Genomic DNA, 11,389 nt, shown 5'->3' on the forward strand with positions numbered 1-11,389 from the left:
TGGGATCTCCTGGTAATATCCTGGAGGGACAGAGTGGGACATCTGCACCAACCCTGCAAGCATGTTGCTCTCATCTATTTTTCCTGGGGCTAATTAAGAATAATAATCATAGCAATTCCAATAATAAGGGGATGCCAACAAGGAAAGTCGCCTAGGGGGGTTTCAGTGGGTGCCTCCATCCCCCCCGGGGGGGCTGCCCCAAAGTCCCCGGTCTCCATGTGCAACCACACCAAATAGCGTGGTCTCTGATGGCTCCTGGCATGCTAAGAATGGTAGAAAATCATTTTCTCTACTACTCTAGGGCCAAGTTTGATTATATGTGTTTGTATATATTACATGTGTTATTATATTCATTATTATATTATATATTATATATATGAAAGCCTTTTTAAGTTGACTTGTCCTGATGGATTAGTAATATGAAATCCACTATTTTATGCTACTGTCTTTTTTTTTTAATAACCATTATCTTCTGTCTTAGAATCAATAATCAATACTGTATATTGGTTCTAAGGCAGAAGAGCAGTAAGGGCTAGGCAATGGGTGAAGTGACTTACCCAGGGTCACACAGAGAGAAAGTGGCTAAGGTCAGATTTGAACCCAGGACCTCCTGTCTGCAAGCCTGCCTCTCCGTCCACTGAGCCACCCAGCTGCCTTCTTTGCCACTGTCTTTCATTTTTAGAATCAGGTGTCTTGAGTGTGGGATAGAGGTTTGGCGGTGCCAGGGAAGAGAAAAGGAGCCTTAACCCAGAATGGTCTCCCCTGCCTTTGCTCTCTTGACAGCACCGACTGGCCTCTCAGCTCTCCAAGCCTGATGGAAGCGCCCTCGGTCAAAATCCGCAGAATGGATCCATTCTCCACAAAGGAGCACATCGAGATCATAGCTCCGTCGCCGCAGAGAAGGAAGTCCTTCTCCGTAGGGATCTCTTACGGCCAGGAGAGCTCCGAAAGTCGCTTCTCTCCCCTGGAGTTCTCCGTAACCAGTAACGGGGACGTGAGCAGCTCGGCCGACCCGGCGGTGAACCTGAGGGACAGCTGCCTCACGGACTGCGGCGTGGGAGATGACACGATGGACGGCAACGACGAGGGCCACTCCTTTGAGCTCTGTCCCTCGGAGGGCCTTCCTTACAGGCGGTCTAAGGACAGAACGTCGTCTTCCATTGTTTTTGAAGACTCTGGCTGCGACAACACCGCCAGTAAGGAGCTCCGGCCGGTGGCCTTGCGCAATGGCAGCCAGTGCGCGGCCCAGAAGCTCGCCCAGATCCAGCAGTCGGACTGGAAATTCTCTTCCGCAAGCCCTTTGTCCGTGTCTCCTCCGAGACCGACAACCTTAAGTCTGGACCTCACCAAAAACGCTGCGGAAAAGCTCCAGCCCAGTTCCCCAAAGGTGTATCTTTATATCCAAATGCAGCTGTGCAGAAAAGAGAACCTCAAGGACTGGATGAACCGCAGGTGCGCCCTGGAGGACCGGGAGCGAGCCGTGTGTCTGCACATCTTCCTGCAGATCGCCGAGGCCGTGGAGTTCCTGCATAGCAAGGGGCTCATGCACAGAGACCTCAAGGTGGGTGTTCCGGGGCCCTGGGGCAGAGGGGCGACGGAGGCGCAGCCTGGGGAGGGCGGCTGATGCAGGACGCTGGGGTCCCCGATGGATGCGCCCCAGAGGCCGGGCGCTGCTCTCCCCGGCGCTTCTCCGACCTTTGGACGACTTTCGGTCGGGAAGGGAGGAGGCCTTTTGGTGTCATCGTGTGTCGCTGTGGCAGAGTCAGCCCTTCTAGCACGTCCTGATGACTTTCTCCTTCTGTTTCAGAAAGAGCCCCTTAGGCTACGGCTCATTTCAGGAAGGAGGCAGGCAGCGAGGAGTGGGGAGGACGGGTTCAAATCTGGCCTCAAACCCTTCCCGGCTGGGCGACCCCCTTTGCCTAGTCCTCGCCCTTAGAGTGTACCAGGAGAGAAGTAAGAGTGAAGAAGAGGTGAAAGAGCCCAACTTAAGCCCCGTACAGCCCACCTCACTAGTCTGCGGAGGGCTTTGCCTGCTTTATCTCCCCCCAAGCCACCTGTGCAGGGAGGAACCCTTCCACTGATAGCAACAAGGAGGATCAGGGAGCCTCGAATGACTCACCCAGGACCGCAGAGCTGCAAAGGCTCCCGGTCAGCAGGAAGGCCCCGGAGCCCCAAACCCCCGACAGCCTGCACACGCTGGCTTCTCGGCAGAGCCTGCTTGGCTCCAGCCCCCGTGGCTGTGCTGGGCAGGTCTGTGCGGTTGGGTCTCAGAGGCCAGATTTTAAAGGAAAACGTGGTAAATCCACGAGTCGCGGCCTCACTGGTTTCTGATCGTCGAGATTTTTGTTCCTTGGACAGAGGTCAGGATTGGGGCTCGAAGGGCCCCTCGCCGCGGCTTCTTGTTTGGGGGCTGCCTTAACATTTGTCAGCGGAATTCAATTCTGTGTAGGTTTGCTGAATGCCGATGACGGCCTCGGATGGGGACGGGGTTCTGGGGGCCGAAAGAAAGCCTCCCCCCGACGCTCGCAGCCCGGCCCTTAGCCCGGGGAGCTCGGGCAGCCCTCACGCCTCTCCCCGTTAGAGGCTCTGAAAAGTCGTGGCTCCCCCCGAGGAGCCCCGGCCCCCCTCAGCAGTAGTAATGAGAACGACGAGGCTTCGGGAGCCCGCGGCCCGGCCTCGGCCTTCTTTGTGACAGCCCAGGCCGCAGGCTGAGGGAACTGCAGGCCAGCTTCGCACCTGGCACTTCTCCCAGGAGGAGTCCCTTGAGCCTTTCTCCTGGTCACCGCCGGACCTCCCCGGACCATCCCAGGCCCCGCCGGGCACCCACTGGGCTCCCGGGCTACACGTGCTCACGGGGATGCGGAGTCGCCGCCTGCTCCGGGGCCAGTCGGGTTGTCTCCTCGCCTTGGTCATTCTTGGGGGCAGTTTGTGGTTTCCCTCTCCTCACTGGCTCCGCTCTTTTCCAGCCTTCCAATATATTCTTTACGATGGACGACGTGGTGAAGGTCGGGGACTTTGGGCTGGTGACCGCCATGGACCAAGATGAGGAGGAGCAGACGGTTCTGACCCCGATGCCCGCTTACCCCAGGCACACGGGCCAAGTGGGGACCAAGCTCTACATGAGCCCCGAGCAGGTAAGGCGTGCGGCCCGGGCTCCGGCCTACGGCGAGCCCCGGGCCCAGGGAGGCCCCTCGGACGCGGGGAGAAGGCCCGGGCCTGAGGGCGTGCGGACAGCAGGGGGTGCTGCCAGGAGGTGGGCTGCCCTTCTTCCCGGCAGTGCGGGTGGGTGGGCAGGCGGCCCAACGGCCTCACCTCCTGCCACCCCGTAGGGACGAGTGACCGGAGCTGGGCCAGAGGAAGAGTGAGAGTCGCTTCTATAAGCTCTTCTTGGCACCAATGCCATCGCGCTGTCCCACGGCTGCAGTGCACGGCCCGGCCCGCCTGTCCTTCCGGGGGCCTGAGGCAGAGCCCGGCCTCCCCTGTGGCATGCCCCACCGGGGCTCTGAGCTCGGGAGGACAGCCAGTGCGGCGGCTTCTCCTTCGTCCCCGGCCCTGGCCGAGGCACTCTCACGGCGCGCCTGTCTTTGGCAGTTTAGAGCCGCAGGCGCAGCAGAGCGGCCCGCCCGGCTCTGATCTCCAGGCTGTCCGTCCTGGCCGCTCCCACCGGGGTACCCACTGGGCCGCCTTCCAAAATGAAAACAAACCAGAAAGCCCTCAGCGCCCCCCCAAAGCCGTCGTCCCCTTTTTTCCTCGTCCTCGCTGCCCCGGCCTCTGACGCCCCAGCCCAGCCCAGCTGTTTTTCAAAGGAAAAGTCCATGTGGCTGATTGATTCAGCGTCTGTTGGGACTCATTCTGTGTCAGCATAATCCTCCGGCTGGGTGCAGTGACTGCTTCCCACCAGCGTGTCCCCGAACTCGGCGCAGCTCTAGGTTCTGGGAGCGTTCCACCCCATTCAGTGGGATCCTCCGGTAGTGCCTAAATCAGCGTAGAGCCACGCTGGCTTTGGGCCTGTGTAATCACGAGGGAGAGCCCAGGCCGAGGTCACACTTCGTTATATGCATACGGATATCTGTATAATGTCTACCTTACGGCTCGCAGAGATCTTCCCCGAATGGGCTCCGTTTAGCTGGAGCTGAAGCTCTCTCCGATCAGTGTAGACCCAGACACGGCTCCCTACAGCGTCTCTGGAGATGCGACCGCGACGCTCCGCTTCTCCCTCCTCCCCTTGGCCACGGCCTCATCCCTCACTCGGGACACTCCGCGGAGCTTTCTGCCTCCACTAAACCTCCCCTCGGCCCAGCGGCTCAGAGAACGCCGGCCAGAAAGCAGAGCCTCTGCCGGAGGGCAGCGCGAGCCGGGGTGGCTGTGGCGACGCTCGGCATTAATGCCCGAGCGGCCGCCCCGGTCCGGAGGGCCGATGGCTTTGTGGTGACCCGTCACTCGTGAAGCGGCACGTAGAGTCAGGGACGGAGGCTGAGCCGAGCCAGGAAGAGGTAGAACAACTTCAGGCCCCCTTTCCGCCCGCCCGCTTGTAGAGGGCCTTCCTGTTCAGACGCGAAATAGACCAGAGGGCTCCGGAGGCGGCTCTGGGGAGAGCCTGGCTGGCACTTCTGAGCCCCCAGCGGCGCTGTTCTGTTCTTAAGTCGTCCCGGCGCTACTCCGGTGACTAGAGATGCCCCGATGTGCGCTTCGCTCACCCCCTCTGATGTTGGCTTTCAGATTCACGGCAATACGTATTCCCATAAAGTGGACATCTTCTCTCTGGGCCTCATCCTCTTTGAACTGCTCTACCCGTTCAGCACTCAGATGGAGAGGGTCAAGGTGAGTATTTCTTTTGAAAAGAGTGAAATGAAAAGAGTGGCAAAAGACAAAAGTGAGACTCGGGGAAAGATTAAATGCTCCAAGGAGCGAGCTGATCAGCATTATTATAAAGGTCATAAATGTAGAATTATTTCACAAGTTATGTTCAGTGTCAGAGCTTTTGCCGTTCAGTTGTGGCTAGTTGAATTGGCTCCCATAGTTCCGCCCCGTCTCCCCGTTATTTACCAATTTGTTGTATACCTGCTGTGTGTCCAGCATTATAGTGAGATGTTTGAGCTACAGAAACATAAAAAGCATGAACTTTGCCGCCTAATTAAGGAAGGGAAAGGAACACACGGGGAACAAAGGAATACATAGGCCTGTAGGTGTGATTAGAAGTTCAGGAATTGGAGGAAGGCATCATGAAGGAGGCAGAAGTTGGGTTAGGCCTCAGAGGGTGGATTTGGAGGGTCCAAAGAACAAGCTAAGACACACCAGTCTGAGGGAATAGCATCCACCTTGTTTTTTTTTAAACCCTAACTTTCTGTCCTAGTGACAGCTCTTAAGACAGAAGGTCAAGGGCTGGGCAGATGGGGTTGAGGGACTTGCCCAGGGTCACACAGCTAGGAAATTACTAATGACACTCATTCTTCAACCATTGATTGAGTCTTGCCAGGGAGGGTGAATGAAGTGATCTCTCTTCAACGGCTGGAGAGAAGGGGAGTCTTTAAGGAGGTTGCCAGCCCTTGGAGAGATTGGGGGGCCTATCAGGGTCCCAGTGACTAGGGGGAAACCCCCAAAATAACGAGGCTCTCCCAGAGCCTGCTTTAGGGATGATGCTGCATTCAAGGGAGCAGAGGCCCAGGGGAGGCTAGGGGGAGAGAGAGACGTGCCTAGGGGCCCTGTGCAGCCAGGTGTGGCTGGACCTCAAAGGGCAGCAGGCAGACTTTGGGCTCCTGAGCAGGGGCCAGAGAGACAGACAAGGAAATGGGGCTTTGCCTTCTGTGGCCCTTCTTTGCTGGGGGAGAAGCTGAGGGGGCGCCCATCTGCCCATTGATCTGTTTCCTCTTCCTTTTCATTCTTTGTTCCTGGGGATGGCTCCCCCATAGGGAAGAGTGGGGGGGGCCCTCCCCTAGGGAGCCAGTCTTTGCTATAACACAGAGGGCTCCGTTCTGTTTTGTTGTTTGCTCTGTCTGCCTTTCTGCAGTCATCTGTGGGCTTCACTCTGCAAGAGTTCATACAAACAGTGCCTGTTTCTGTGAATTCTGCAGGAATAGTCCAGTGCATCCTGATGCCTCCATTTGTTTAGCCCTTCCCTGAGCAGTGGGCACACTATAGAAACACTTATGTGGCCCACAGACCCAGAGCAGCCTGGTTTCGGTGCTTAAAAAGACTTTACTGAAGTTAGAACAGTGAGGCGAGCTGACAGAAGCCTTACTTGTTAAACATGGGCTTTAACATTCTGTTCTTTTTTTAGCTTAGTTCATTTTTAAAAATCCTCACCCTTCCATCTTAGAATCAATACTGTGTATTGGTTCCAAGTCAGAAGGGTGGTAAGGGCTTGGAGGGGTGGGGGCATTCTGTGACTTAAGTCCCACAGCTAGGAAGGCCAGATTTGAACCCAGGACCTCCCTTCTCCAGGCCTGGCTCTCTATCCCCTGAGCCACCCAGCTGCCCCCAATTCTGTGCATTTTTAAATGTCCTCTATGTTCTGCAGCCCAGGGCCAGGCTCTTCTCTGAGCTGGGCCTGCCTCTCCCTTGTCTGGGGCCCACATAGAGAATCTGCCTGTCACTGTGGGTCCCTGCTCAGTGAGTCGTGCCTTCTGGCTTGTTCTCTAAAATGGAAGGAGAAATGCCCTCGTTACAGATGAGGAGAGAGAAGGGGAGGGAACCCACAAGCCTGTGGCTCCTCCGGTGTGCCAGGCTCTGCGGGCACCCTCACAGACGTTCTCTCCTCCGCCTCACTCCGAAGATGAGTCACCCGCAGAGAGAGTGGAACGTTGGCATGACGTGTAGGCAGGAGGGGACTTGGGAGGCTTCTCCCCTGCCCGGAGCGCACGCGCCTGGCCTGGGAGCCCTTGTCTCTCGTCGGTGCCGGGCATCCCTCGCGCTCTGCGGAGTAGCGAGACAGACTGGGCAGGAAGAAATGGCAGGTTTTCCTTGGATTGCTTCCCACACCTTTCCTCACGGTCATTCTGCCCATCAAAATGTTGTTTTCAGAATGCTTAAATAGATCTAGGATGGGCCGAAAAAAGCAAAGGATGAGAAGATGCTCAGCACGTTTCTTTTCTTTTTCAGACGTTAAGCGACGTGAGGGATCTCAAATTTCCACCACTGTTTGCTCAGAAATATCCTCAAGAAGTGAGTATTTTTGATACTCGTCCTCCTTTTTCTTTAGAAGCCCAGAATGGTCGAGCTGTAAAGGAGCTCCTCAGTCTCCCCTCCTCATTGTGTAGATAAGGACATTGAGGCGCCAGAGGGAAGTGACTTGTCCAAGGCCACTGAGGAAGGAAGCACCAGCAGAGCTGGGACTAGAGCCCAGGCCGTGGTACTGTCCTGCCTCCCACTTAGAACTTTCAGTCCACTTTGGCAAAGTAATCCTCAATATTTCTATGATACGTGTTGAACTTTTCCAAGCACTTGTGTGTTTCAGCCTTATAGGCAGTGCTTTCTTCACTAGAAGAATGTGTTTTTATCACACTCTTAATAACCCCCCCATAGGGGGGTGCAGCTGGGTGGCTCAGTGGATTGGGAGCCAGGCCTGGAGACTGGAGATTGTGGGTTCAAATCAGGCCTCAAGCGTTTCCTAGCTGTGTGACCCTGGGCAAGTCACTTAACCCCCATTGCCTAGCCCTTCAAGCTCTTTTGCCGTAGCATCAATTGATTCTAAGGCAGAAGGTAAGGGTTTAAAAAATGATAATAATTCACCCATATCCCACTAAAGATGTTTCTCCACTCAACCACATTTTAGTGTCTTGACAGATATCATAATTTATAATGAAAGAAAATGTTTCTGTCTACGCTGAGTCGAAAGCAATGAAATAAGTGTTCATTCTTCCCTCTCCCTCTTTGTCCAGCTTGGCTTTCATTTACCTTCACCCACATCTGCATGAATGTACTTGTGCTTTTATTCAGGTTTTTCTTCCTCTTTCCTGGTCGTCTGTCCTTGTCTGGTGGTCTCTCCCCACCCGTCCTGTTCTTCTCGAATCCTCGACTTGCTGTCTGTCTCCTTTGCCTCCCTTAGACCAGACCGATGCCAGAGCTGCCTTTCCCGGTCGTCCTCGGTCCCTTTTCTTCTAGGCATCCCTCGTCTCCCTGCTGCCTTCTTGCCGCGTTCTCTGATTGCCTTTCAGTGAGGCCCCGTTTTCCTGACCCCGTCTAAAATCTGCCTCGTCCTGGTCCAGGAGACCGGCCGAGAAGTGCTCTCCTTCCTGGAGAGGAGCCCAATGGGCAGCAGATGGTCAAGGGGCTTGCTAATTAGTGGCGGGGCAGCAGCGCATTAATTTAATAGTGTCCGCTGTCTTTGCACTGGGCCAGCCCGTCTGCAGATAGGCCACTGGCTACGACTTGTCTCCCCCAAACACTCCGCTCATCAGCCTCCCACAGGTAGCATGTGAACAGTGAGCTTCGATGCTTTCCCAGTTCTGTCCTCCTCCTCTCTTGACCCTCCTATTCAACACAGACAGAATCTAGGCCGTTCTGGCTTCAGACGGTGGGCTAAAAGGAAAGCATTTGTGCCTCCCCCACTCAGTTGGCAACTTTAACTTTTATTTCAGTGAAAAAGGCAGCCATCGAGGGCTCCCGATTCTTCCCTCCTCCTCCTCCTCCTGTCAGGGGACCTCTCCCCCTACAGCCTCCTCCCTTCTCTCTGGTCTTGGGTCCTTGCCTCGACAAACCCTCTAAGTGTGCCGGTGATTCTCCCATTCCCGTCCGCCCCTTCTTAACCCCTGCCCACTGCACTCTGCGCTCTCTCCCTCGGCTCCGTCTCTGTGGCCTGCAAACACCCCAGGGCTTCCCAGCCCTAAAAAGCCTTCTCTCGTTCCCTTACGGGATAAACTCCTGCAGAGAGCCAGCTCCGGCCAGCCAGGTTGACATTCGCTGCAGCATGGTTTTCAGCAGCCTCGTTCAAGCTGAAAATGCTGTCTGTCTGTCGGTCTGTCTGTCTCCCTCTCCAGAGTCACCCGTGACTCTCCAATCGGCAGGTTTAACAGCCTTTTCCCACTGCTGATCCTTCTTGACCTCTTGACCCTAAATTCTGCTGCCTCTCGGTTTTCGCGGCATCGTTCTCTTGGCTCTCTCCCTCCCCCTCTGCAGGCGCCCCTTCTCAGCCTTTTTCGCTGTTCCTGATCCAGATCGTGGCCGTTCACTGCAGGCAAGGCCCTGTCCTTCTCCGGGGCTCCTTGGGGCTCCGCTCTCGTCCCTGGGCCAGCTCCCTCCTGAGCCCCGCTCTCATCACCAGCCGCCTCGTGGACGTCGCCACTTAGGCACCCCCAGACATCCTCAGTGCGCCACTGGGAGCCGAGCTGGTTCTTTTCAGCCAAGCGCCATTACTATTATACTGTCACGGGCACCTCCTCAGGCCCCCGTCATTGGCGAGGGCCCACCTTTCCCCTTGTGTGCTAGGGGGCATCCCGAGGTCCTCCACGGCTTCTCCTGCGCCCGCTTCCCCCATCGCCCCGTCTTGTGGTTTCTCCCCCTGGAGGGCCTCCTCGCCTCACCCCACACTGTTGCAGGAACCCCTGGGCCTCTCTGTTCCAGTCCGTCCTTCTGTCAGATGCCTCAGGGAGCGCTCCTGCGGCCCGGTCCGGCCTCCTCGTCCCTCTGCCCCAGGGGCTCCCCTGACCCCTCCCAGCGCTTCTGGTGTCTCCCTGACGTGGCCTCCTCCCGTCCTCTAGCAGAGGCCTCTCCACGTCCGCTGCGCGTCGTGCCTCTCCTTGCACGGGAGCTCCTCGAGGCAGGCGACGGGTTTTTGCCCTTCTCGTGGCTCTTAGTGCCTGGCACGGAGAGCCGACTACCTTGAGCCGTAAAGGGCCTTGGAGGTCAGGGAGTTCCAGCTGCTCATCTTGAGGGTGAAGGCCCGGCTCTGAGCTCCATCCAGCCTCGCACTTCTCTGGGTGACCCTGGGCAGGTCCCTTAATCTCCCTGATCCTCAGTTTCCCTGTCTGTAAAATGGACACCCAGCCTCTGCCCTGCAGAAGGGTGGAGGAGACACCTTCGGCCTTCATCTAGGACGGCTTTGGGATATTTGTAAAGGCCGGAGCAAGAGGGGGCCCTGCCTCGGTAGCGCCGGGCGGCCTTAACGCCCGTTTTGTTTCCTTGCTCTTTCAGTACATGATGGTGCGACACATGCTCTCTCCCTCTCCCACGGAGCGGCCTGAGGCCACGGACATCATTGAAAACCCTGTATTTGAAGACTTGGAGCTCCCGGGGAAAACCGTGCTCAGGCAGAGGTCTCGCTCCCTCAGCTCCTCCGGCATGAAGCATTGCAGGCAGCCCAGCAAGTAGCCTTCGGTGGGGGTCCCCTCCCACCCCGGGCGTCCCACCTGCTTCCGAGCCCCGAAAGGGGTGTTCTCGGGCCCTGAAAGGCCGCCGTTCTGGCCAAGGCCGGTTTCAGGGCTTCTCAGGGGAGCGCCGGGGAGGATGCCGAGCAGCCCGACCTGTCCGCTGTAGTCCGCACACGGGCCGGCCGCTCTTCCCGCCGGCGTCCTCTGTCCTTCCACGTGCTGGGATCTCCCGGGGCGGCCGTGCCCACCTGTACATAGAGTCAAGATGTTTTGATAGCACAGATGAAGGTCTCCACGCGGTGATTTGAGGCGCTCGCTGTCCCGGGGGCCGGCTGGCGGGTAGCACAAGGGAGGGAAGCCCCGGCCACAGCGGCTTCCTAGGGGTATCTGTGGTGTTCGCCTTCCCGGCCTTCAGCGGTCGGAAGGGCAGGTTCGCTGGGTTCTGTTCTCGTCCCACGGTAGGAGGAAGGGAGGCTCCAGGCGCCCCGAGCTTCCTGCCTCCCTGACAGCTCATTCTTAGAATTATGAACAGTCTTCGACCTAATGAAATTATATGTCTTAACATACTCTTGTAGGTTGGTACTTCCTGAAACCAGTCTGTAGACTACTGCTTCGTCAGCTAACTTATCTGCCTAATAGGGTCTCCTTTTCCACTGTAAATATGTTCATTTTTATTTATAAAAATGCAGAATCAATCCATTTGGGTTGGTGGTGTACAGAACACACAGGAAGTGTGTTAACTATTGTGACTTCTTTCAAGTCTAAATGATTTAATAAAACTTTTTTTTTATTATGGCTTGTCTTTGGCTTTGGACAATTCATTGCAAAATCGAGACTCTTCGGTCGGCCAGGACTGAGCCGCAAGTCGACGAGAAGGCAGGCGTGCTGGCTAGAGCGGCCGGCCTCTGCCGCGGCCCACTGGAGACCGTGAGGATTTCCCCTGGGGTGAAATGGGGGGCTTCCCCTGGGCTGAGTGGGATGGCGATCCACGGGGGTTTTCTGGTCTATTTATACCTCTTCAACCCGCAAGGCAGCTCGAATAGGACAGACAGGGCTCGTTCCGAACAGGAGTCCTTGGTCCTGGA

At 56.5% G+C, this 11,389-nt stretch overlaps 1 protein-coding gene across 1 annotated transcript in view; it reads left to right on the forward strand.

Annotated features, from left to right (window-relative positions):
- The window catches only part of EIF2AK3 (eukaryotic translation initiation factor 2 alpha kinase 3), a 63,659-nt gene extending 52,560 nt beyond the window's left edge, over nucleotides 1-11,099 (forward strand). The window contains exons 13-17 of the mRNA XM_001379238.4: nucleotides 784-1,561; nucleotides 2,967-3,134; nucleotides 4,720-4,821; nucleotides 7,099-7,161; nucleotides 10,129-11,099. Of these exons, the coding sequence (XP_001379275.2) occupies nucleotides 784-1,561; nucleotides 2,967-3,134; nucleotides 4,720-4,821; nucleotides 7,099-7,161; nucleotides 10,129-10,305 (1,288 nt within the window). The 3' untranslated portion in view covers nucleotides 10,306-11,099. The remainder of the gene's footprint in view (nucleotides 1-783; nucleotides 1,562-2,966; nucleotides 3,135-4,719; nucleotides 4,822-7,098; nucleotides 7,162-10,128) is intronic.
- Nucleotides 11,100-11,389: the final 290 nt, after the last annotated feature.

This window comes from Monodelphis domestica, chromosome 1 (assembly GCF_027887165.1).
Source record: "Monodelphis domestica isolate mMonDom1 chromosome 1, mMonDom1.pri, whole genome shotgun sequence".
Lineage (NCBI taxonomy): Eukaryota > Metazoa > Chordata > Mammalia > Didelphimorphia > Didelphidae > Monodelphis > Monodelphis domestica.